At 46.1% G+C, this 25,135-nt stretch overlaps 1 protein-coding gene across 1 annotated transcript; it reads right to left on the reverse strand.

Annotated features, from left to right (window-relative positions):
- Positions 1 to 11,094: 11,094 nt before the first annotated feature.
- On the reverse strand, positions 11,095 to 25,118 carry LOC106045631 (kelch-like protein 24). Its single transcript, XM_066983963.1, has 3 exons — positions 22,490 to 25,118; positions 21,337 to 21,748; positions 11,095 to 17,490 (listed from the first exon to the last, which is right to left on the reverse strand). Exons 1-3 carry the CDS (start codon positions 23,466 to 23,468, stop codon positions 17,178 to 17,180), a joined length of 1,704 nt encoding a protein of 567 aa, XP_066840064.1. The 5' UTR covers positions 23,469 to 25,118; the 3' UTR covers positions 11,095 to 17,177.
- Between the last annotated feature and the right edge of the window lie 17 nt (positions 25,119 to 25,135).

Consider the following 25,135-nt stretch of genomic DNA (forward strand, 5'->3'; position numbering starts at 1 on the left):
TCGCCTTTCTGCTTCTAGTCGTCTTCCTGCCGCTTACACTGGCTGCCAGAAGAGCTAGTCGCTGAGCGAGTGGTGGGCCAGCTGCAGGGGGGCTGTTTTATAGGGCCCGCAGCAAAGGTGGGGCAGCGGTGGCCACTGTGACCTCAGCAAGCCTCTGTGATGGAGTGGCCCATACGTGCCCAAAGGCGGCTGTGTTGGGAGCAGCCCGGGAGATGCCCTCACATGAAAGAAGGAGGAGGGTTGGGAGGGCTGAGGGCCCCTTTTCTGGGGCTGGCTCCCTTGGGCCACAAGGGCTGCCCTCCACCTCCCATCCTGTGCCCTGGGTTTATTTTTAACAATGGTTTTTATGTAATTTCTTCCTATTCTTTATGGAAAAGAACAGAAGCAAGGTGTATCTTCAGCCCTAACACCCATGTGCGCTTTGTGCTCTGAGTGAAGGATTTCTTCCTCACATCACATCTAGCCTAAATCTCCTCTCCATCTGTTCAAAGCCATTACTCCTTGTCCTATTGCTATGCTCCCTGCTAGAGCCCAGCTCCAGCTTTCTTTCTTCTGAACTTGGGGTTGCTCAGAGGCTCGAGAGGTCTAGGGACTCGAGACCTCTTCCCAAACAATCAGTATCCACAGTACACAGCATTAGCCTTAGCTATCCCCTGCCCCAGTCTCCCCATCTCCAGTGACAGCAGGAACGCTACCTGCTTGTGTTCACTCAGGTTGCAAAGATGTGAAGTGCTCCTACTCCTGCTCAAAAGCACAGCCGCTGTCCTACGACTACGAAGCATCATTACCACAATTACCAGCAAGCAAGAAATAAACATTTTATACTAAGCCTCATGTCAGCGAACAGCATTATTGGGGAAGCTTGCACAATTAAACCATAATTCAGTGGATGGATGTTAACTACTTTACAGATGAGCAAATTAAGAAAGCATTAGCCACAGGATTCGATGAAGAGGTGACAAGAGTGCCAGCTAGTGACCAGTGAAGTCCTGTGTGTGCTCCCACTGCTCAGGAGGGTCCCAGGCAGCCACCAGGCAGCTGCAGAGGAGCCAGGAGCCACCTCCTCCCCTGGATAATTCTCAAGATGTGGAGGAGGAAGTAGAGACTAAGAGGGGGAGACTTTAAGTCAGAGGCGCTGCAGATAATGCAGGATTATGTTTGCTGGAAAGTGTCTTTATTCCTGCTCCAGCATGCAAAATGTTTGCAGTGCTGGGTCTGGACAAAATAACCAGAGCAGCACCAGCTACAGATGGGTCCCACAGGGCCAGAAAAGCACCCCAGGCTACCAAGAGATGCCAGCTACGTACCCACTTAGACCTAACTGAGAAAAAAAACACTCCTGATTGCTTTGCTGCAAGCTGCTAGGACAGAAATAGCTCCGTATCTTGCCAATAAATCCCCACCACCAGACTGATGGACAGTGGACAACTCCAGTAGTCTTCCATTGAAATGGAATTACTTGCGGACATGAAAAAAGACTGGAAATGGGTGTTGTGGGAACATCCATCTCCTGTCTCATGTGCTGACACAGGCGAAGGAGGGAGGACGGGGACAGTTTGCTTACTTGGGATGTAACGGAGAGCTCGGCTCTTACACACTTGTGGCTGCATCAGCCCTTTTCCATGGATCCCCCAGAGCTCAGGGATGGGAACCGGTCATCTCCTGGCAGCCAAAGCAGCGAAGGATGCCACTGGCTTCAGGAAGCTCTGGCTCAAGCTTTATATATTTCAGATATGGGTGGCTTTAAGCTGTTTTCCACAGTCTGTGGATTGTTTCTCTTGCTCAAATAATTTAGCTTTAACCTGAGGCTGTGGGCTCAATCCTTGCTGTCAAAACCCAGTGTGTAGCTTTGCATGCAGCTCCTGCGGGTATGGGGGAATACAGCATGAATCTCTCTGACTCCTTCAACGTCTAGCAGAGCTGCTTTATGTTTGTAGAAATTGACATAAATAAAAATAAATCTGACAGGCTTTAGTCTACATTTCTCCAGTATATCCTCCTCTGCGCTGGATTTACCACCTTATAACCCTCCACTGACTCCTTTCCAGGTTCTTTGCATCTCTCTTGTACTGGAATCCCAAAACTAGCCGCTGTTCCAGGTGGTCTCATTGGTGCAGAGGGGAACAATAATGCCCTTCTCTCTCGAGCATCTCTCCTCATCAGGTCCCAGATTTCTTACCTTGGAAGTGGGGAAAATGAGATGACATCCCAGCTGTCCGTCTCTGTGTTCAGCCTTTGCACTCCACCATAGACATGTCCATTTTCATCCAGGCCACAGACCACATAGATCCTGGTCCCCACACTGACTGCATCTCCTCTCTCCACAGGCTGAACCATAGGACTCATGCTTTCCCACTGTGGGTCCACCAAAGCCATGCGCTCCACTGTTGCGATTATCCCTTCATCTGTGCTCCCTCCAAGTACATACAGATGGTCTTCGGTGTCATCCTCCATGGTGCGGTATGAAAAATCTTTTTCTCCTCTGTGCCACCATTACTCATGAGCAACCCTGAGATCCAGAGTGACTCCTGCATGCCTGCAGGGAAGGGGTGGGAGAAATGGGACTACCCAAAAAAACAGCCCAAGAGCTTCTGCAGGCACATGCTGAGAGTTGTACAGATACCTTTGTTTATGGGATGTCATTAAAATTCAGTTTTCAGTGCACAAGAAGTAGCCATGACTATCTCCTTCCCAAATAACCAACTGACCTCACCACAGGGCAGCAGTAGACTGAACAAATATATATTGACTTTCAGAGCTTCCACGATAAAAAATAGACAGGCTTATATGCAGAATAACTATATGTAGAATAAACACTAAGTTTTTTTCAGAAGGTCACATTACAAGAATATTATAAGGATCACCAAAAAAAAAAAAAAAAAAAACCATATTCAAAAGTCAGGAAAACACATAACCAACTCCAGGTAGTTTAAGTCGATCTCCCAAATTCAGGGACAATTACCACACTGGTTTCAAGGATATGATCTCAGCTATTGTTTTTATTTTGCCTCTCAGGTTAACATACCAGTGCTCTGAATGAAAGCAAGACCAGTCCCCTTTAATGTAGCAAGACATAGGTTTTGCAGCCTGTTTAAATCATCTTTCTCTCCTTAAACCATAATTCAGTGGATGGATGTTAACTACTTTACAGATGAGCAAATTAAGAAAGCATTAGCCACAGGATTCGATGAAGAGGTGACAAGAGTGCCAGCTAGTGACCAGTGAAGTCCTGTGTGTGCTCCCACTGCTCAGGAGGGTCCCAGGCAGCCACCAGGCAGCTGCAGAGGAGCCAGGAGCCACCTCCTCCCCTGGATAATTCTCAAGATGTGGAGGAGGAAGTAGAGACTAAGAGGGGGAGACTTTAAGTCAGAGGCGCTGCAGATAATGCAGTTTTATGTTTGCTGGAAAGTGTCTTTATTCCTGCTCCAGCATGCAAAATGTTTGCAGTGCTGGGTCTGGACAAAATAACCAGAGCAGCACCAGCTACAGATGGGTCCCACAGGGCCAGAAAAGCACCCCAGGCTACCAAGAGATGCCAGCTACGTACCCACTTAGACCTAACTGAGAAAAAAAACACTCCTGATTGCTTTGCTGCAAGCTGCTAGGACAGAAATAGCTCCGTATCTTGCCAATAAATCCCCACCACCAGACTGATGGACAGTGGACAACTCCAGTAGTCTTCCATTGAAATGGAATTACTTGCGGACATGAAAAAAGACTGGAAATGGGTGTTGTGGGAACATCCATCTCCTGTCTCATGTGCTGACACAGGCGAAGGAGGGAGGACGGGGACAGTTTGCTTACTTGGGATGTAACGGAGAGCTCGGCTCTTACACACTTGTGGCTGCATCAGCCCTTTTCCATGGATCCCCCAGAGCTCAGGGATGGGAACCGGTCATCTCCTGGCAGCCAAAGCAGCGAAGGATGCCACTGGCTTCAGGAAGCTCTGGCTCAAGCTTTATATATTTCAGATATGGGTGGCTTTAAGCTGTTTTCCACAGTCTGTGGATTGTTTCTCTTGCTCAAATAATTTAGCTTTAACCTGAGGCTGTGGGCTCAATCCTTGCTGTCAAAACCCAGTGTGTAGCTTTGCATGCAGCTCCTGCGGGTATGGGGGAATACAGCATGAATCTCTCTGACTCCTTCAACGTCTAGCAGAGCTGCTTTATGTTTGTAGAAATTGACATAAATAAAAATAAATCTGACAGGCTTTAGTCTACATTTCTCCAGTATATCCTCCTCTGCGCTGGATTTACCACCTTATAACCCTCCACTGACTCCTTTCCAGGTTCTTTGCATCTCTCTTGTACTGGAATCCCAAAACTAGCCGCTGTTCCAGGTGGTCTCATTGGTGCAGAGGGGAACAATAATGCCCTTCTCTCTCGAGCATCTCTCCTCATCAGGTCCCAGATTTCTTACCTTGGAAGTGGGGAAAATGAGATGACATCCCAGCTGTCCGTCTCTGTGTTCAGCCTTTGCACTCCACCATAGACATGTCCATTTTCATCCAGGCCACAGACCACATAGATCCTGGTCCCCACACTGACTGCATCTCCTCTCTCCACAGGCTGAACCATAGGACTCATGCTTTCCCACTGTGGGTCCACCAAAGCCATGCGCTCCACTGTTGCGATTATCCCTTCATCTGTGCTCCCTCCAAGTACATACAGATGGTCTTCGGTGTCATCCTCCATGGTGCGGTATGAAAAATCTTTTTCTCCTCTGTGCCACCATTACTCATGAGCAACCCTGAGATCCAGAGTGACTCCTGCATGCCTGCAGGGAAGGGGTGGGAGAAATGGGACTACCCAAAAAAACAGCCCAAGAGCTTCTGCAGGCACATGCTGAGAGTTGTACAGATACCTTTGTTTATGGGATGTCATTAAAATTCAGTTTTCAGTGCACAAGAAGTAGCCATGACTATCTCCTTCCCAAATAACCAACTGACCTCACCACAGGGCAGCAGTAGACTGAACAAATATATATTGACTTTCAGAGCTTCCACGATAAAAAATAGACAGGCTTATATGCAGAATAACTATATGTAGAATAAACACTAAGTTTTTTTCAGAAGGTCACATTACAAGAATATTATAAGGATCACCAAAAAAAAAAAAAAAAAAAACCATATTCAAAAGTCAGGAAAACACATAACCAACTCCAGGTAGTTTAAGTCGATCTCCCAAATTCAGGGACAATTACCACACTGGTTTCAAGGATATGATCTCAGCTATTGTTTTTATTTTGCCTCTCAGGTTAACATACCAGTGCTCTGAATGAAAGCAAGACCAGTCCCCTTTAATGTAGCAAGACATAGGTTTTGCAGCCTGTTTAAATCATCTTTCTCTCCTTAAACCATAATTCAGTGGATGGATGTTAACTACTTTACAGATGAGCAAATTAAGAAAGCATTAGCCACAGGATTCGATGAAGAGGTGACAAGAGTGCCAGCTAGTGACCAGTGAAGTCCTGTGTGTGCTCCCACTGCTCAGGAGGGTCCCAGGCAGCCACCAGGCAGCTGCAGAGGAGCCAGGAGCCACCTCCTCCCCTGGATAATTCTCAAGATGTGGAGGAGGAAGTAGAGACTAAGAGGGGGAGACTTTAAGTCAGAGGCGCTGCAGATAATGCAGGATTATGTTTGCTGGAAAGTGTCTTTATTCCTGCTCCAGCATGCAAAATGTTTGCAGTGCTGGGTCTGGACAAAATAACCAGAGCAGCACCAGCTACAGATGGGTCCCACAGGGCCAGAAAAGCACCCCAGGCTACCAAGAGATGCCAGCTACGTACCCACTTAGACCTAACTGAGAAAAAAAACACTCCTGATTGCTTTGCTGCAAGCTGCTAGGACAGAAATAGCTCCGTATCTTGCCAATAAATCCCCACCACCAGACTGATGGACAGTGGACAACTCCAGCAGTCTTCCATTGAAATGGAATTACTTGCGGACATGAAAAAAGACTGGAAATGGGTGTTGTGGGAACATCCATCTCCTGTCTCATGTGCTGACACAGGCGAAGGAGGGAGGACGGGGACAGTTTGCTTACTTGGGATGTAACGGAGAGCTCGGCTCTTACACACTTGTGGCTGCATCAGCCCTTTTCCATGGATCCCCCAGAGCTCAGGGATGGGAACCGGTCATCTCCTGGCAGCCAAAGCAGCGAAGGATGCCACTGGCTTCAGGAAGCTCTGGCTCAAGCTTTATATATTTCAGATATGGGTGGCTTTAAGCTGTTTTCCACAGTCTGTGGATTGTTTCTCTTGCTCAAATAATTTAGCTTTAACCTGAGGCTGTGGGCTCAATCCTTGCTGTCAAAACCCAGTGTGTAGCTTTGCATGCAGCTCCTGCGGGTATGGGGGAATACAGCATGAATCTCTCTGACTCCTTCAACGTCTAGCAGAGCTGCTTTATGTTTGTAGAAATTGACATAAATAAAAATAAATCTGACAGGCTTTAGTCTACATTTCTCCAGTATATCCTCCTCTGCGCTGGATTTACCACCTTATAACCCTCCACTGACTCCTTTCCAGGTTCTTTGCATCTCTCTTGTACTGGAATCCCAAAACTAGCCGCTGTTCCAGGTGGTCTCATTGGTGCAGAGGGGAACAATAATGCCCTTCTCTCTCGAGCATCTCTCCTCATCAGGTCCCAGATTTCTTACCTTGGAAGTGGGGAAAATGAGATGACATCCCAGCTGTCCGTCTCTGTGTTCAGCCTTTGCACTCCACCATAGACATGTCCATTTTCATCCAGGCCACAGACCACATAGATCCTGGTCCCCACACTGACTGCATCTCCTCTCTCCACAGGCTGAACCATAGGACTCATGCTTTCCCACTGTGGGTCCACCAAAGCCATGCGCTCCACTGTTGCGATTATCCCTTCATCTGTGCTCCCTCCAAGTACATACAGATGGTCTTCGGTGTCATCCTCCATGGTGCGGTATGAAAAATCTTTTTCTCCTCTGTGCCACCATTACTCATGAGCAACCCTGAGATCCAGAGTGACTCCTGCATGCCTGCAGGGAAGGGGTGGGAGAAATGGGACTACCCAAAAAAACAGCCCAAGAGCTTCTGCAGGCACATGCTGAGAGTTGTACAGATACCTTTGTTTATGGGATGTCATTAAAATTCAGTTTTCAGTGCACAAGAAGTAGCCATGACTATCTCCTTCCCAAATAACCAACTGACCTCACCACAGGGCAGCAGTAGACTGAACAAATATATATTGACTTTCAGAGCTTCCACGATAAAAAATAGACAGGCTTATATGCAGAATAACTATATGTAGAATAAACACTAAGTTTTTTTCAGAAGGTCACATTACAAGAATATTATAAGGATCACCAAAAAAAAAAAAAAAAAAAACCATATTCAAAAGTCAGGAAAACACATAACCAACTCCAGGTAGTTTAAGTCGATCTCCCAAATTCAGGGACAATTACCACACTGGTTTCAAGGATATGATCTCAGCTATTGTTTTTATTTTGCCTCTCAGGTTAACATACCAGTGCTCTGAATGAAAGCAAGACCAGTCCCCTTTAATGTAGCAAGACATAGGTTTTGCAGCCTGTTTAAATCATCTTTCTCTCCTACAGAAAAGAAAAGATGCAAGAAGTGACACTGAGGAAAGCGACAAGAGTGAAGCAGAAGATCTGGCAAAGAGCAAAGAGTAACGTGGGTCTCGTTGCAAAATGCCAAGAGCCAGACAGACTCCTAAAAGCAGGAAGGCTGAACAGGACCACAAGGGAGAGGCCAGACAGGCTCACAGAACCCTTTGCAGCATTATAGCTGAGGCATCATCCAACATCTAGACAAAAGAAAATTTCATCATAGAGTTTCCAGGCAACAAATAACTTTAGGAGATGTTTTCTTCACCTCTCTTGTTGGGAACATCATTTTACTACTACTCTATCCAGAAAAAAATGGTCAATCAGCCACAGTCTCACTAAAAACAGGCTAAGAGGGGTTAAACAATCTGCTGAAGTTATAACACTTAGCTGTGGTTATCTCAAAACTTTCCAAAAGGTTCGTAAAGTAATAAATTACAACTGCTGAACATTTATCTGAACCACAATTTCAGAATATACTGGCAGTCAGTGCTAGCCACCTTATGAAAAAAGTTGCATGTAAGAAACACTTGCTTCAGCTGCCAAATAAGCTTCCAGTTGTATAGGCTAAAATTGTCAGGTTTTGGGGCAAGGATAGACCGTTTCCACATATAAAGCCTGGCCAAGTGAGACAAGCTGTGTTTGCTGTATGAATTATACAAAATAGCTCATGCATCTAAAAGGTTTTGCTAACTGAATGTGTACTTAGAGAAAATGGTCCTAAAATTGAAAGCAACTGAAATTCTTCTGAAGGCACACTTTTCTACTAGTCTAAATGGAAGCTTTCCATAGGGATGTATTAATGTTGTTGAGGTTTCATTTTTAAAATCTGAAAATCAATGTTACAATGCTAACACATGAATGGGATATTTTAAGGGTTTTCTCTGTTTTGGATGACTATTCACTTTGTAATACATTGTATCTGACGTCATGTTCAGAATTTACAGTATAACATTGGATTTAAAGTTTATGTAGAAATGAATTATTACACCTAAACAAGCCCATTTTACCTTGATTTTGCATGATGCAGATTTTTTTTATCATCATTTTTTGGAATATCAGTAATATCAGCTCTTGTGTCAATCAGCAGATCTTTGAAACCTGCTGGAGATCTGATATCACTGATAATTCAAAGGCTCAAAAACTACAGAGGGCCAATAAATCATCATATACATTTGTCTACAAACAATATATAGAAACCTACAAATGCTGTCTTTAAAGCCGTTTTCTACACAGGCTTTGAATATGCTTCCAAGGGGTCTGATATGTTTTGCGCAAACATTAAGAAAAATTAAACAATTTTAGAGAACTGCAAAGAGGTGGGGAATGAAGGATGGTGTCCCTAGAACACTTTATCGTTAAGAACCATGGCCCACCTCCCAGATCTGACCCATCAAAGAAAAATATAAATAACTCAGGAAAGATGTGTGAGAGAAAGGCAGAAGGAACTGAAGCCAACATGCCCCTGTCCTGCTGTTTCCTACAGCAGTCCTAAATCCTTAGTCCTGCCCATCAAACCCTCTTCTTCATAAGCAATCCTTAATTAAGGGTATATGCAGGTCATGCTCCTTGCACGCTCCTTTCGGTGCTTTAGGATAGAGATGGTGCTTTTATTTTTGGTCTGTAGAGCAAAACGGAATAAGGAGGCTGAAGCAGGACTTTAAGTGCCCCAGTTAGCCAGTGGCCAACCTCCCGTGGTGTTCTCTATGCTGGACTAAAGGTAATTTTCACCATACTAACATAACTTGGGAAGCTTATTTCAGGCTAAAACGACACTGATACCTGATAAGGCTTGACTTCAGCAATGTTGTTTTTCTTTTAAATCCGTCCTGCAGCAGTAAGAGCCCATACAGTCTGCTGAAGATTCCCTTGACACACGTTTATTACTTTACTCTTACAGGTGATTTTTTTTTTCGTTGGTTGGTTGTTTTTTTTGTATCTGATGTTTTTTTTGTATCTGATGTTGTAACATCAACACTGAGGCATTTGTGTACTCTTAGCAACACTGACCACTATTTCCAGTAACGACCTGCAAACCACATGTAGTTGCAAAGGTTTCGCTGGCTTTTGCTTCAAGATATTTGCCAAGTAGAAACCAGAAAAGCTAGGAATTAAACAGATCTATTTTTAAAATTTTAAAAATTTCACAAATCAAATTTGATACAGTGCAGTTCCCATCATCTGTAAAGCACGTGACTTTTCCTTTATGATTATGTTGGATCTGGTATCACTCATGCCCATGTATCAAACCTTCGCACAGAGACACAGCCACGAATAGGAAGGGGGCAAGGCAGTTTGTTCTCTATGACCTGGCACATATCAACATAGGGATCAAAGAGGACTACAATGGGGAGGGCACTGTTCCCCTTTCTCTGTCCAAGGAGATAAATTTGTCCATTAACAGTGCTGCATCCCATGAAGAACTTCTTGGTCAAGCATTCCTCATCCACATGAGTCCATTCATCTGTTTCCACATCAAATCGAAAAGCTCCCCCTCCTATGGTGTATAGAGCACCATTCAGTGATGTGATGCAGAGGTCATACCTGAGAGGGAATCACAGAAAAATTAAAGTTGGAAAAGACCTCCAAGACAATCTGGTCAAAACATCCCCCTACCACCAATGTCACCCACTAAACCATGTCCCTACGCACCATGTCCAACCTTTCCTTGAACACCCCCAGGGACGGTGACTTGACCACTTCCCTGGGCAACCCGTTCCAATGCCTGACCACTCTTTCTGAGAAGAAATGTCTCCTAATTGTTTAAGTTGTTGAAGAGTAGCACTCTTTGTTCAATTCTTTGTTTTAATTGTTGAAGAGTAGGGACATGACGTTTCCATTTTTCCACTCACCAGGGACATTGCCCGAATACCAGGACTTTTCAACTCAGATGGAGAGAGGCTTGGCGACTCCATCAGCCAGTTCCCTCAGGACCCTGAGATTCATGTCATCAGGTCCCATAGACTTGCACCTGTTTAGATTCATCAGGTGGTGTTGAACCTGCTATTCACTTACAGTGGGTGGGACTTTGATCCCCCAGCCTCCATCTATGGGTTCAGGGAAATGAAAGACTTGGGAAGCCCATCTACCAGTGCAGATGGAGGCAAAGAAGTTGAGTACCTCAGCCTTCTCCACGTCGGTCATTACCAATTACTCAGATACAGAAACTCACTCCTAATATAAGAAATTAGCCACCTATAATCGCTCACACACTACTATTTTCACCCCTCAGTCTATTTTCACAAATGTTAAAGGTGCATGGTGGCCCTCGGGGACTCCTCCTGTCACCCCGGAGCAGCAGCCCAAAGGAAGCTGGGTCCTCTTGTGCTCTTCTTCAAGGCTCTGCGCAGAAGGGATGCCACCTCTCGCACAAGGGCTGGGGGATGGGAAAGAAGCACTCACACAACCCCTGAGAATTGGCAAGAGTTGTTTATTGCCAGGACATCTTGCAGGTAAGCCTGCGGGATGTCTGCAGTATTTGGTGGCTCCAAGCTAATGCTTGGGACGGAGCCTGAGCAACGAGTAGGGAGCAGGGCGGGCACTCCTGCGCCGCTGTTAGTGCTCTCGGATGGAAGAGAGCAACAACATGCTGCGGTAGTCCCACGTCTGTTCTGGTGGAGGTGGATCCACTTCCATTTGTTCTTCCACATCTTCTGGTGGATTCGTCTCCATGGGCTCCACAGTGCTTGGCAGAAGGATGAGCCAGTCGTTGCCTGGGACTGCCCAGATGGGATGCCTTCCATTGGGAATGTTTTCCGGCCAGGGTGCTGAACCACGAGGTCGTCCAGTTCCGCCCCCAGGACCCATGCTACTGTTGGTTTGATTTTCACGCATGGGTTTGAGGCTGCCGTCTGTTTTATTGCCATGCCTGGGTCCCACGCTCCGTTCTGTACCATGGGCATGCCTCTGCCTCCCACGGCTCTCTGTCTGATGTTCCTGACTTTGCCCCATGCCACCGTTACGCCTATGGGAAGGCCCAGGCCCCCTGTTGCTGGGTGTTTGAGGGGGTGGCCTGTTCCCCGCGTCACTGCGGTACCTGTGGTACCGCTTATGTGTGCCTGAGGGCTGGGCACCAGAGGTCTCTTGAGCACTGATGTCTCTTGTGCTGCTGGCGCCATCCCTGAACCCACGACACATCTTGTGAGCTGCATTCCTTCTTGGTGCTTCTTTGGATGGCATCGCTATCCTTGCACACCAAGGAGGGCCGCTTCTCGCCTTTCTGCTTCTAGTCGTCTTCCTGCCGCTTACACTGGCTGCCAGAAGAGCTAGTCGCTGAGCGAGTGGTGGGCCAGCTGCAGGGGGGCTGTTTTATAGGGCCCGCAGCAAAGGTGGGGCAGCGGTGGCCACTGTGACCTCAGCAAGCCTCTGTGATGGAGTGGCCCATACGTGCCCAAAGGCGGCTGTGTTGGGAGCAGCCCGGGAGATGCCCTCACATGAAAGAAGGAGGAGGGTTGGGAGGGCTGAGGGCCCCTTTTCTGGGGCTGGCTCCCTTGGGCCACAAGGGCTGCCCTCCACCTCCCATCCTGTGCCCTGGGTTTATTTTTAACAATGGTTTTTATGTAATTTCTTCCTATTCTTTATGGAAAAGAACAGAAGCAAGGTGTATCTTCAGCCCTAACACCCATGTGCGCTTTGTGCTCTGAGTGAAGGATTTCTTCCTCACATCACATCTAGCCTAAATCTCCTCTCCATCTGTTCAAAGCCATTACTCCTTGTCCTATTGCTATGCTCCCTGCTAGAGCCCAGCTCCAGCTTTCTTTCTTCTGAACTTGGGGTTGCTCAGAGGCTCGAGAGGTCTAGGGACTCGAGACCTCTTCCCAAACAATCAGTATCCACAGTACACAGCATTAGCCTTAGCTATCCCCTGCCCCAGTCTCCCCATCTCCAGTGACAGCAGGAACGCTACCTGCTTGTGTTCACTCAGGTTGCAAAGATGTGAAGTGCTCCTACTCCTGCTCAAAAGCACAGCCGCTGTCCTACGACTACGAAGCATCATTACCACAATTACCAGCAAGCAAGAAATAAACATTTTATACTAAGCCTCATGTCAGCGAACAGCATTATTGGGGAAGCTTGCACAATTAAACCATAATTCAGTGGATGGATGTTAACTACTTTACAGATGAGCAAATTAAGAAAGCATTAGCCACAGGATTCGATGAAGAGGTGACAAGAGTGCCAGCTAGTGACCAGTGAAGTCCTGTGTGTGCTCCCACTGCTCAGGAGGGTCCCAGGCAGCCACCAGGCAGCTGCAGAGGAGCCAGGAGCCACCTCCTCCCCTGGATAATTCTCAAGATGTGGAGGAGGAAGTAGAGACTAAGAGGGGGAGACTTTAAGTCAGAGGCGCTGCAGATAATGCAGGATTATGTTTGCTGGAAAGTGTCTTTATTCCTGCTCCAGCATGCAAAATGTTTGCAGTGCTGGGTCTGGACAAAATAACCAGAGCAGCACCAGCTACAGATGGGTCCCACAGGGCCAGAAAAGCACCCCAGGCTACCAAGAGATGCCAGCTACGTACCCACTTAGACCTAACTGAGAAAAAAAACACTCCTGATTGCTTTGCTGCAAGCTGCTAGGACAGAAATAGCTCCGTATCTTGCCAATAAATCCCCACCACCAGACTGATGGACAGTGGACAACTCCAGCAGTCTTCCATTGAAATGGAATTACTTGCGGACATGAAAAAAGACTGGAAATGGGTGTTGTGGGAACATCCATCTCCTGTCTCATGTGCTGACACAGGCGAAGGAGGGAGGACGGGGACAGTTTGCTTACTTGGGATGTAACGGAGAGCTCGGCTCTTACACACTTGTGGCTGCATCAGCCCTTTTCCATGGATCCCCCAGAGCTCAGGGATGGGAACCGGTCATCTCCTGGCAGCCAAAGCAGCGAAGGATGCCACTGGCTTCAGGAAGCTCTGGCTCAAGCTTTATATATTTCAGATATGGGTGGCTTTAAGCTGTTTTCCACAGTCTGTGGATTGTTTCTCTTGCTCAAATAATTTAGCTTTAACCTGAGGCTGTGGGCTCAATCCTTGCTGTCAAAACCCAGTGTGTAGCTTTGCATGCAGCTCCTGCGGGTATGGGGGAATACAGCATGAATCTCTCTGACTCCTTCAACGTCTAGCAGAGCTGCTTTATGTTTGTAGAAATTGACATAAATAAAAATAAATCTGACAGGCTTTAGTCTACATTTCTCCAGTATATCCTCCTCTGCGCTGGATTTACCACCTTATAACCCTCCACTGACTCCTTTCCAGGTTCTTTGCATCTCTCTTGTACTGGAATCCCAAAACTAGCCGCTGTTCCAGGTGGTCTCATTGGTGCAGAGGGGAACAATAATGCCCTTCTCTCTCGAGCATCTCTCCTCATCAGGTCCCAGATTTCTTACCTTGGAAGTGGGGAAAATGAGATGACATCCCAGCTGTCCGTCTCTGTGTTCAGCCTTTGCACTCCACCATAGACATGTCCATTTTCATCCAGGCCACAGACCACATAGATCCTGGTCCCCACACTGACTGCATCTCCTCTCTCCACAGGCTGAACCATAGGACTCATGCTTTCCCACTGTGGGTCCACCAAAGCCATGCGCTCCACTGTTGCGATTATCCCTTCATCTGTGCTCCCTCCAAGTACATACAGATGGTCTTCGGTGTCATCCTCCATGGTGCGGTATGAAAAATCTTTTTCTCCTCTGTGCCACCATTACTCATGAGCAACCCTGAGATCCAGAGTGACTCCTGCATGCCTGCAGGGAAGGGGTGGGAGAAATGGGACTACCCAAAAAAACAGCCCAAGAGCTTCTGCAGGCACATGCTGAGAGTTGTACAGATACCTTTGTTTATGGGATGTCATTAAAATTCAGTTTTCAGTGCACAAGAAGTAGCCATGACTATCTCCTTCCCAAATAACCAACTGACCTCACCACAGGGCAGCAGTAGACTGAACAAATATATATTGACTTTCAGAGCTTCCACGATAAAAAATAGACAGGCTTATATGCAGAATAACTATATGTAGAATAAACACTAAGTTTTTTTCAGAAGGTCACATTACAAGAATATTATAAGGATCACCAAAAAAAAAAAAAAAAAAAAACCATATTCAAAAGTCAGGAAAACACATAACCAACTCCAGGTAGTTTAAGTCGATCTCCCAAATTCAGGGACAATTACCACACTGGTTTCAAGGATATGATCTCAGCTATTGTTTTTATTTTGCCTCTCAGGTTAACATACCAGTGCTCTGAATGAAAGCAAGACCAGTCCCCTTTAATGTAGCAAGACATAGGTTTTGCAGCCTGTTTAAATCATCTTTCTCTCCTACAGAAAAGAAAAGATGCAAGAAGTGACACTGAGGAAAGCGACAAGAGTGAAGCAGAAGATCTGGCAAAGAGCAAAGAGTAACGTGGGTCTCGTTGCAAAATGCCAAGAGCCAGACAGACTCCTAAAAGCAGGAAGGCTGAACAGGACCACAAGGGAGAGGCCAGACAGGCTCACAGAACCCTTTGCAGCATTATAGCTGAGGCATCATCCAACATCTAGACAAAAGAAAATTTCATCATAGAGTTTCCAGGCAACAAATAACTTTAGGAGATGTTTTCTTCACCTCTCTTGTTGGGAACATCATTTTACTACTACTCTATCCAGAAAAAAATGGTCAATCAGCCACAGTCTCACTAAAAACAGGCTAAGAGGGGTTAAACAATCTGCTGAAGTTATAACACTTAGCTGTGGTTATCTCAAAACTTTCCAAAAGGTTCGTAAAGTAATAAATTACAACTGCTGAACATTTATCTGAACCACAATTTCAGAATATACTGGCAGTCAGTGCTAGCCACCTTATGAAAAAAGTTGCATGTAAGAAACACTTGCTTCAGCTGCCAAATAAGCTTCCAGTTGTATAGGCTAAAATTGTCAGGTTTTGGGGCAAGGATAGACCGTTTCCACATATAAAGCCTGGCCAAGTGAGACAAGCTGTGTTTGCTGTATGAATTATACAAAATAGCTCATGCATCTAAAAGGTTTTGCTAACTGAATGTGTACTTAGAGAAAATGGTCCTAAAATTGAAAGCAACTGAAATTCTTCTGAAGGCACACTTTTCTACTAGTCTAAATGGAAGCTTTCCATAGGGATGTATTAATGTTGTTGAGGTTTCATTTTTAAAATCTGAAAATCAATGTTACAATGCTAACATATGAATGGGATATTTTAAGGGTTTTCTCTGTTTTGGATGACTATTCACTTTGTAATACATTGTATCTGACGTCATGTTCAGAATTTACAGTATAACATTGGATTTAAAGTTTATGTAGAAATGAATTATTACACCTAAACAAGCCCATTTTACCTTGATTTTGCATGATGCAGATTTTTTTTATCATCATTTTTTGGAATATCAGTAATATCAGCTCTTGTGTCAATCAGCAGATCTTTGAAACCTGCTGGAGATCTGATATCACTGATAATTCAAAGGCTCAAAAACTACAGAGGGCCAATAAATCATCATATACATTTGTCTACAAACAATATATAGAAACCTACAAATGCTGTCTTTAAAGCCGTTTTCTACACAGGCTTTGAATATGCTTCCAAGGGGTCTGATATGTTTTGCGCAAACATTAAGAAAAATTAAACAATTTTAGAGAACTGCAAAGAGGTGGGGAATGAAGGATGGTGTCCCTAGAACACTTTATCGTTAAGAACCATGGCCCACCTCCCAGATCTGACCCATCAAAGAAAAATATAAATAACTCAGGAAAGATGTGTGAGAGAAAGGCAGAAGGAACTGAAGCCAACATGCCCCTGTCCTGCTGTTTCCTACAGCAGTCCTAAATCCTTAGTCCTGCCCATCAAACCCTCTTCTTCATAAGCAATCCTTAATTAAGGGTATATGCAGGTCATGCTCCTTGCACGCTCCTTTCGGTGCTTTAGGATAGAGATGGTGCTTTTATTTTTGGTCTGTAGAGCAAAACGGAATAAGGAGGCTGAAGCAGGACTTTAAGTGCCCCAGTTAGCCAGTGGCCAACCTCCCGTGGTGTTCTCTATGCTGGACTAAAGGTAATTTTCACCATACTAACATAACTTGGGAAGCTTATTTCAGGCTAAAACGACACTGATACCTGATAAGGCTTGACTTCAGCAATGTTGTTTTTCTTTTAAATCCGTCCTGCAGCAGTAAGAGCCCATACAGTCTGCTGAAGATTCCCTTGACACACGTTTATTACTTTACTCTTACAGGTGATTTTTTTTTTCGTTGGTTGGTTGTTTTTTTTGTATCTGATGTTTTTTTTGTATCTGATGTTGTAACATCAACACTGAGGCATTTGTGTACTCTTAGCAACACTGACCACTATTTCCAGTAACGACCTGCAAACCACATGTAGTTGCAAAGGTTTCGCTGGCTTTTGCTTCAAGATATTTGCCAAGTAGAAACCAGAAAAGCTAGGAATTAAACAGATCTATTTTTAAAATTTTAAAAATTTCACAAATCAAATTTGATACAGTGCAGTTCCCATCATCTGTAAAGCACGTGACTTTTCCTTTATGATTATGTTGGATCTGGTATCACTCATGCCCATGTATCAAACCTTCGCACAGAGACACAGCCACGAATAGGAAGGGGGCAAGGCAGTTTGTTCTCTATGACCTGGCACATATCAACATAGGGATCAAAGAGGACTACAATGGGGAGGGCACTGTTCCCCTTTCTCTGTCCAAGGAGATAAATTTGTCCATTAACAGTGCTGCATCCCATGAAGAACTTCTTGGTCAAGCATTCCTCATCCACATGAGTCCATTCATCTGTTTCCACATCAAATCGAAAAGCTCCCCCTCCTATGGTGTATAGAGCACCATTCAGTGATGTGATGCAGAGGTCATACCTGAGAGGGAATCACAGAAAAATTAAAGTTGGAAAAGACCTCCAAGACAATCTGGTCAAAACATCCCCCTACCACCAATGTCACCCACTAAACCATGTCCCTACGCACCATGTCCAACCTTTCCTTGAACACCCCCAGGGACGGTGACTTGACCACTTCCCTGGGCAACCCGTTCCAATGCCTGACCACTCTTTCTGAGAAGAAATGTCTCCTAATTGTTTAAGTTGTTGAAGAGTAGCACTCTTTGTTCAATTCTTTGTTTTAATTGTTGAAGAGTAGGGACATGACGTTTCCATTTTTCCACTCACCAGGGACATTGCCCGAATACCAGGACTTTTCAACTCAGATGGAGAGAGGCTTGGCGACTCCATCAGCCAGTTCCCTCAGGACCCTGAGATTCATGTCATCAGGTCCCATAGACTTGCACCTGTTTAGATTCATCAGGTGGTGTTGAACCTGCTATTCACTTACAGTGGGTGGGACTTTGATCCCCCAGCCTCCATCTATGGGTTCAGGGAAATGAAAGACTTGGGAAGCCCATCTACCAGTGCAGATGGAGGCAAAGAAGTTGAGTACCTCAGCCTTCTCCACGTCGGTCATTACCAATTACTCAGATACAGAAACTCACTCCTAATATAAGAAATTAGCCACCTATAATCGCTCACACACTACTATTTTCACCCCTCAGTCTATTTTCACAAATGTTAAAGGTGCATGGTGGCCCTCGGGGACTCCTCCTGTCACCCCGGAGCAGCAGCCCAAAGGAAGCTGGGTCCTCTTGTGCTCTTCTTCAAGGCTCTGCGCAGAAGGGATGCCACCTCTCGCACAAGGGCTGGGGGATGGGAAAGAAGCACTCACACAACCCCTGAGAATTGGCAAGAGTTGTTTATTGCCAGGACATCTTGCAGGTAAGCCTGCGGGATGTCTGCAGTATTTGGTGGCTCCAAGCTAATGCTTGGGACGGAGCCTGAGCAACGAGTAGGGAGCAGGGCGGGCACTCCTGCGCCGCTGTTAGTGCTCTCGGATGGAAGAGAGCAACAACATGCTGCGGTAGTCCCACGTCTGTTCTGGTGGAGGTGGATCCACTTCCATTTGTTCTTCCACATCTTCTGGTGGATTCGTCTCCATGGGCTCCACAGTGCTTGGCAGAAGGATGAGCCAGTCGTTGCCTGGGACTGCCCAGATGGGATGCCTTCCATTGGGAATGTTTTCCGGCCAGGGTGCTGAACCACGAGGTCGTCCAGTTCCGCCCCCAGGACCCATGCTACTGTTGGTTTGATTTTCACGCATGGGTTTGAGGCTGCCGTCTGTTTTATTGCCATGCCTGGGTCCCACGCTCCGTTCTGTACCATGGGCATGCCTCTGCCTCCCACGGCTCTCTGTCTGATGTTCCTGACTTTGCCCCATGCCACCGTTACGCCTATGGGAAGGCCCAGGCCCCCTGTTGCTGGGTGTTTGAGGGGGTGGCCTGTTCCCCGCGTCACTGCGGTACCTGTGGTACCGCTTATGTGTGCCTGAGGGCTGGGCACCAGAGGTCTCTTGAGCACTGATGTCTCTTGTGCTGCTGGCGCCATCCCTGAACCCACGACACATCTTGTGAGCTGCATTCCTTCTTGGTGCTTCTTTGGATGGCATCGCTATCCTTGCACACCAAGGAGGGCCGCTTCTCGCCTTTCTGCTTCTAGTCGTCTTCCTGCCGCTTACACTGGCTGCCAGAAGAGCTAGTCGCTGAGCGAGTGGTGGGCCAGCTGCAGGGGGGCTGTTTTATAGGGCCCGCAGCAAAGGTGGGGCAGCGGTGGCCACTGTGACCTCAGCAAGCCTCTGTGATGGAGTGGCCCATACGTGCCCAAAGGCGGCTGTGTTGGGAGCAGCCCGGGAGATGCCCTCACATGAAAGAAGGAGGAGGGTTGGGAGGGCTGAGGGCCCCTTTTCTGGGGCTGGCTCCCTTGGGCCACAAGGGCTGCCCTCCACCTCCCATCCTGTGCCCTGGGTTTATTTTTAACAATGGTTTTTATGTAATTTCTTCCTATTCTTTATGGAAAAGAACAGAAGCAAGGTGTATCTTCAGCCCTAACACCCATGTGCGCTTTGTGCTCTGAGTGAAGGATTTCTTCCTCACATCACATCTAGCCTAAATCTCCTCTCCATCTGTTCAAAGCCATTACTCCTTGTCCTATTGCTACGCTCCCTGCTAGAGCCCTGCTCCAGCTTTCTTTCTTCTGAACTTGGGGTTGCTCAGAGGCTCGAGAGGTCTAGGGACTCGAGACCTCTTCCCAAACAATCAGTATCCACAGTACACAGCATTAGCCTTAGCTATCCCCTGCCCCAGTCTCCCCATCTCCAGTGACAGCAGGAACGCTACCTGCTTGTGTTCACTCAGGTTGCAAAGATGTGAAGTGCTCCTACTCCTGCTCAAAAGCACAGCCGCTGTCCTACGACTACGAAGCATCATTACCACAATTACCAGCAAGCAAGAAATCAACATTTTATACTAAGCCTCATGTCAGCGAACAGCATTATTGGGGAAGCTTGCACAATTAAACCATAATTCAGTGGATGGATGTTAACTACTTTACAGATGAGCAAATTAAGAAAGCATTAGCCACAGGATTCGATGAAGAGGTGACAAGAGTGCCAGCTAGTGACCAGTGAAGTCCTGTGTGTGCTCCCACTGCTCAGGAGGGTCCCAGGCAGCCACCAGGCAGCTGCAGAGGAGCCAGGAGCCACCTCCTCCCCTGGATAATTCTCAAGATGTGGAGGAGGAAGTAGAGACTAAGAGGGGGAGACTTTAAGTCAGAGGCGCTGCAGATAATGCAGGATTATGTTTGCTGGAAAGTGTCTTTATTCCTGCTCCAGCATGCAAAATGTTTGCAGTGCTGGGTCTGGACAAAATAACCAGAGCAGCACCAGCTACAGATGGGTCCCACAGGGCCAGAAAAGCACCCCAGGCTACCAAGAGATGCCAGCTACGTACCCACTTAGACCTAACTGAGAAAAAAAACACTCCTGATTGCTTTGCTGCAAGCTGCTAGGACAGAAATAGCTCCGTATCTTGCCAATAAATCCCCACCACCAGACTGATGGACAGTGGACAACTCCAGCAGTCTTCCATTGAAATGGAATTACTTGCGGACATGAAAAAAGACTGGAAATGGGTGTTGTGGGAACATCCATCTCCTGTCTCATGTGCTGACACAGGCGAAGGAGGGAGGACGGGGACAGTTTGCTTACTTGGGATGTAACGGAGAGCTCGGCTCTTACACACTTGTGGCTGCATCAGCCCTTTTCCATGGATCCCCCAGAGCTCAGGGATGGGAACCGGTCATCTCCTGGCAGCCAAAGCAGCGAAGGATGCCACTGGCTTCAGGAAGCTCTGGCTCAAGCTTTATATATTTCAGATATGGGTGGCTTTAAGCTGTTTTCCACAGTCTGTGGATTGTTTCTCTTGCTCAAATAATTTAGCTTTAACCTGAGGCTGTGGGCTCAATCCTTGCTGTCAAAACCCAGTGTGTAGCTTTGCATGCAGCTCCTGCGGGTATGGGGGAATACAGCATGAATCTCTCTGACTCCTTCAACGTCTAGCAGAGCTGCTTTATGTTTGTAGAAATTGACATAAATAAAAATAAATCTGACAGGCTTTAGTCTACATTTCTCCAGTATATCCTCCTCTGCGCTGGATTTACCACCTTATAACCCTCCACTGACTCCTTTCCAGGTTCTTTGCATCTCTCTTGTACTGGAATCCCAAAACTAGCCGCTGTTCCAGGTGGTCTCATTGGTGCAGAGGGGAACAATAATGCCCTTCTCTCTCGAGCATCTCTCCTCATCAGGTCCCAGATTTCTTACCTTGGAAGTGGGGAAAATGAGATGACATCCCAGCTGTCCGTCTCTGTGTTCAGCCTTTGCACTCCACCATAGACATGTCCATTTTCATCCAGGCCACAGACCACATAGATCCTGGTCCCCACACTGACTGCATCTCCTCTCTCCACAGGCTGAACCATAGGACTCATGCTTTCCCACTGTGGGTCCACCAAAGCCATGCGCTCCACTGTTGCGATTATCCCTTCATCTGTGCTCCCTCCAAGTACATACAGGTAGAGCCCTGCTCCTACCGCACAATGGCTATTGCGAGACTTCTTCATGGCAGGCCCTTCCAGCCAGCTGTTACTCAAACAATTGTAGATCAGCACCCAATCCACACTATACCACACAAACTCATCCCGGAAATATCCTCCTGTCACAAAAAGGAAGTTCCCTGGAAAGACAGCAGAGAAAAGGATCAGTTACACAAAGGCTGAAAATGGGTCCTGAGGGCTTTCTTTTTCTTTTTTTTTTTCCTCTGAGCTGTACCAGTAGGCTGCAGGATGAGCAAAGAAAATGACTGCTCTTTGTATTAATTGGCGATATTTGATTCCTCATCTGCCCAGATATGCTGGGCCTACAGGATGAAGCAACTCTTTCCAAGTTGGCTCCCACTCTTGAAGAGAACCATGAAAGCACTGGCAGAAAAGAACCTCTGGGGATCTCACATCCAGCCTTCCACTTGAAACAGGACTATCGCCAACACTGAGTAAGGGAAGTCATGGTTTTTGAGCTGTCTTGAAAGTCTCCATGGATGAAGACATCACAACGTTCACAGATAAATTTATCTTAAAGGCAACTATAAATCAGCAGTCACCACCTATCAAAACCAAGGCCAAAAAAAATGCTTAAAGTGATTAGACTCACTCCAGATAAAGCTAATGTGAGGAGTCCAATACCTTTATTGGTCCTGCTATAAGAAAAAAGAATTTAGCCTTGCCTAACATTCTTCCAGGGCTATGGAAAGCAAGGCCATTCTCTGAACACAAGTGAGTTTTTTAGCAATGCTATATTTTACAGGAAAAGCAGCTGAATTTGCTGCATTTGAGTCTCTGAACCTCAGCTTCTCTTTGCATTTGCTCAGTCCCACTTGTTGGCACTTGAGTCCCAGTTGAGATACAGGTCTGCAAGTTACCTACTGCTGCCACTGCATATTGCGTGAGGTTTCTGCGCTGCAGTGGAGAACAAGCCTGCCAGGTCCCTGTTTTAGGTTGAAACAGAAATAATTCTTGCTGTTCGTTGTCATGCTTTCCTCCCAGGACATATAAGGTGTCGTAGCTCCGACCAGCATTAGGACACAGCTTCATATTTTGCCAGCTGGGTGGAGGACAGCTGTCTAACTTCCTTATTAGTCTGGAGAAGGTATCTGTCTGTCCATGGCGCTTGCTGCGTTTCACCAAGACATCGAGGAAGGACAAACTCAGAAAAGTGACCCTGACTTGGCCCACCAAATCCAAAAAGTCTTCCTCCCTCGTTGCTGGGTCCTCCATTATCCACCTCATAATACTGTCAAAAACCACATCTTCTCGAGGAACAAACAGCTCATCACTTTTTAGGAAGTGCATCAACATTTCTTTGGGTAGAGCCTTAAATTCTTCCTGACACATCACATCCCCCCAGTGGGTGAGAGCCACATTCATAGCAGATGCATGCAGCTCTACAAAGGCAAATTGCTGTGAGTAGGTCATCAGGCCCAGGCAGTTGGAAACATGCAGCTCCCTCTCCAGAAATTTCTCACACAACAGTTTCACCCTGTCAAACTGAAAAAAATCAGCTGTTTCCAGTAAGCTGATCACATTTTCTTGACCTATAAGCACTTGCGCTGTGCGAGTAAACTCAAGAAGTGCCTGAAAAGGCGCTGCATCGATCCCTCTGATCACTATATGTTGTTCAGCGCTCTCTCTTGCACCCCCAAAAAACATTGCTTCAAAGTAACGGCTGTGTAGTGAAAGTGCCCTTCGGCTGACCTGAAAGAGTCTCTCTCCGACCTCAAGAACTGTGTCTGCAACCATTTCTGCCTGAGGTCCCAGTTCTTCCGCTTCTTGTGCGGACTCCATGTCTGTTGACTGCTGACCAGTTAAAATTAACTCCGTCCTTACGCAGTCTTTACTCATGTGAGGTCTCTGGAAACATTATCCACCCAGCTCTAGGATAAATACAAGATAAGCCAGCCTTGGCCTAAAAATAGAATCTGCTTTCCATCCTCCTGCTTTGCTCTTCAGCCTTTCCCGCTGCTTTCAGAGCAGCGATAGCAGGAAAGCTGTTTAACTACAATGTTGTAGATTTAATTGCCACCCACCTTAGCTAGGCAACACCAAAGTCAACTGGGGGAGCTGTTCTCCAAGCAAAAAGCCTAGACTAGGAGGAGGATGGAGGTAAAACAACCAAAACCTTCCTAAGCACTGACTACACCTAAGGAAGTTATAGATTAACATTGAACCTGCTGGGAAAAAAAAAAGTACATATATATACTTTATATATATATAAAATACTTTTTTTTTTCCTGAAAAATGAAAACTTAAAAAAGCTTAAGACTTTCCAAGAAAAACAACTTTCCCCAAGGCTAGATCCTTCACCAATTTAACTTTGATATCAAATTCCAAATTGCTTGCAGTATTTGTTAAATATTTAGCTTTAAGCTTTAATAAGACATGGGGGGAAGGAATGAGCCCCCACGCAAATACCAAAGGCGGCCACATACCTAGCCAGCCTCATACTCAATGCACTAAATCAATAGTCAGCAAGAGCAACACATCACTCACTGATTTCACACTGTGGATTTCCCAAAGCATTTAGACCAAGCTGTTAAGTGGAGGGATTTGCACAGTGACTTTGAACTAGGGCTACTTACGCTAGTGGTTTTCAACAAACAGAAGAGTGTTCCATGGATCCAGTACACTTATTTCTCTCTGCAGGTAAGCAGAGGGAAGTGCCGACCTCTCCTCCCTGGTAACCAGTGATAGAACATGGGAATGGCACAAAGCTGCACCAAGCTGCACCAGGGGAGGCTCAGACTGGATATAAGAAAAAAATTCTTTACTGTGAGGGCGGTCGAACACCAAAATAGGCTTCCTTAGAGAAGCTGGTGGTGGCCCATGCCTGTCAGCTTTCAAGAGGCACTTGGACAATGCCCTCAATATGCTTTAACTTTTGGTTAGCCCTGAAGAAGTCAGACAGTTGGACTAGATGATCTTTGAACATCCTTTCCAACTGAACTATTCTAAGTTTTGCAGCATTACAAAAATAAGTTGGAAGGAGCATGACTCTATTGACAGCTATGGAAAACACTCAAAGAATTGACCCCTAGGAGCTGAAAAATCCAGAAAATCCACTCATTTACACAGGGTCGTATGTCACACAAGACAAATGGTCCCTACTGTCATAGCTCCCTGGACAAGTCTGATATACTGAACTTGAATTGACCTACTTCAAATTCCCAGTCATTTTAGAGTTGACCCAGGAAAAGCTATGAACAGGTTGCTGTTGCCAAAATGAACAGCCAATACAGCCTGTCCTTGCCATGCTTTCTCAAAGATGTCCAGGAACAAGACTCCTGCTGCCACCAAAACCCTTCACTCAGCTACAACCTCCTTGTAAAGGGTCCTCAAGAAGCAGAGGGTAGGAGAAGCAGGTTGCCTACAGGCTACATGCAGGCATCTTCTACAGGAGAGTCTAAAATGCCTAACAAATGCAGAAGTATTCAGATAAAGGACCTGAAAATATTAGTCATTCTTCATTGCTTTCCTGCCTTATAATTGAGCATTGTTTCTGGTCTGGTCAC

The sequence above is a fragment of the Anser cygnoides genome, chromosome 27 (genome assembly GCF_040182565.1).
Source record: "Anser cygnoides isolate HZ-2024a breed goose chromosome 27, Taihu_goose_T2T_genome, whole genome shotgun sequence".
NCBI lineage: Eukaryota > Metazoa > Chordata > Aves > Anseriformes > Anatidae > Anser > Anser cygnoides.